Consider the following 1,728-nt stretch of genomic DNA (forward strand, 5'->3'; position numbering starts at 1 on the left):
TACTGAGACACACTTACAGGCACACAAGCATACACTTATGTATATATACATGCATGCGTACATACATACACACGTTTGGTCATAGTTAATAAAAGCCGTTATATGTTGTTCACTTTGGTTTTAGTTTGTAAATACAATGAGAACTGCTTATTACAATCACGGATAAGGTAATCAAGTGATTGTTATAAAAAATTTAAAAATAGCTAGTCCGAACACCTATCCTCCTCTTAATCATATCAACCGGTTATCTATAAAAAAGAAACCTTGCCCTCAAAGTGATCATAAGTGGCTTCCACTGTAGAATTATATACATACCTACACACACACAGATAAATATATATATACATACATATATAGACAGACATACATATGCATTCATGTTTTTATTAAGTATCAGTCTTTCGTGGTAACTCTACAACAAACTTATGATTTCTTTACTTTGTTTTGCAATGTTAATCGTTTCAATATTTGCCAGAAGGGCGACGTTGGCTTGACGTGAAGAAAGAAGAAGAAGATGATGATGAAGACGAAGAAGAAGAAGATGATGACGAAGATGAAGAAGAAGAAGACAGGCAGGCAGACGAAAAGTTTAAAGTTTTGGGTAGGGCTGCTGGTCTAATATAACAAGTGTTTTGCTTAGAATACTTGTAAATACTCACCGCTGTCGTAATGGAAGCCGAGTTTTTTTCTAAATCAATGTAAGCGGTGCCATTGATAACTTTTTTGGAAAAATCGATATCCCAAACAAGGTCCAAAAATATTAAACGGCATTGGTCAGGACGACTGAAAGAATGTGGATCGGTAGGGCTATCGAGATCGCTCATGGTCGTTACCTTATGTTAACTTCTTTTGGGGATATATATCTATGTATATATAACGCTGTATATAGATATATATTTAATATATATCAGAGAGAGAAGGGTGAATAGGTGAATGAAATTGTATATCCTAAGCTGCAAATATTGGCATGAAACAAGTAATCGTCAGTGTCTGAAAGACTTGTTTCGTTTTTCTTTTTTTTTTTCTCTGTTATGGGATGGATATATGAGAGGCTTCGGTGCTGGTTAGAGCAGCTCTAAGACTTCGGGTTCCTCTTTCTACGGTGGCGGGGCGAAATCTGAAGTTTCCACATGCCCTTTCCTCCCCTTCTCTTCCCTCACTTTTTCTTGCTTACTCACTCCACCTCCACCCCTTTCTATATACACTCTCACTCCGTCTGTCGATCACGTGCTTTACGTGTTCGGCGGAACAAAGCCTCACTCTCAAGAGGCGGAGAGGGGGGAGTATTCCGGTGTCGCTCCCCGGTTTCGTAAAACTTCGTCATGTTCCACAATTATTGAGTTGTTGCGTCTGCTACTGCTGCTGCTGCTGTTGGTGTTTAACACGCCGTTCAACACTGATCAAACTGTCAGGCCTCGTTCCAAACGTGACCATCTCATCTATTGTTTTTTTTTTGTTTTTTTTAAAAGAATATTCAGTGACGAGATTATCGAATGCACGGTATAACAGGAGGGAGATTTAGTTGTTACTTTTAACAAGTCAAACAACCACGTAGAGGGCCCCCGTTGGGCATACCTACACAAGTGTGCCCCCACTAATTTTGTGTCCTCATAACTTTCAAAAGTTGTATTTTTTAATGGAATTTTCTCCAAATTCCTTTCAGATGGTGTAGATTCCGATTATATCGGAATTTGTTTTGTCGGGGGTGGAGGAGAAGAGTTTCAGATA

The 1,728-nt window shown here is 38.7% G+C and overlaps 1 protein-coding gene across 1 annotated transcript in view; it reads right to left on the reverse strand.

Annotated features, from left to right (window-relative positions):
* Window positions 1–1,206, reverse strand: part of LOC106882029 (leukotriene A-4 hydrolase) — an 85,399-nt gene extending 84,193 nt beyond the window's left edge. Inside the window, exon 1 of the mRNA XM_052966701.1 lies at window positions 660–1,206. Coding sequence (XP_052822661.1) covers window positions 660–824 — 165 coding nt within the window. The 5' untranslated portion in view covers window positions 825–1,206. The remainder of the gene's footprint in view (window positions 1–659) is intronic.
* Window positions 1,207–1,728: the final 522 nt, after the last annotated feature.

Source organism: Octopus bimaculoides, chromosome 3 (genome assembly GCF_001194135.2).
Source record: "Octopus bimaculoides isolate UCB-OBI-ISO-001 chromosome 3, ASM119413v2, whole genome shotgun sequence".
NCBI classification, from domain to species: Eukaryota; Metazoa; Mollusca; class Cephalopoda; order Octopoda; family Octopodidae; genus Octopus; species Octopus bimaculoides.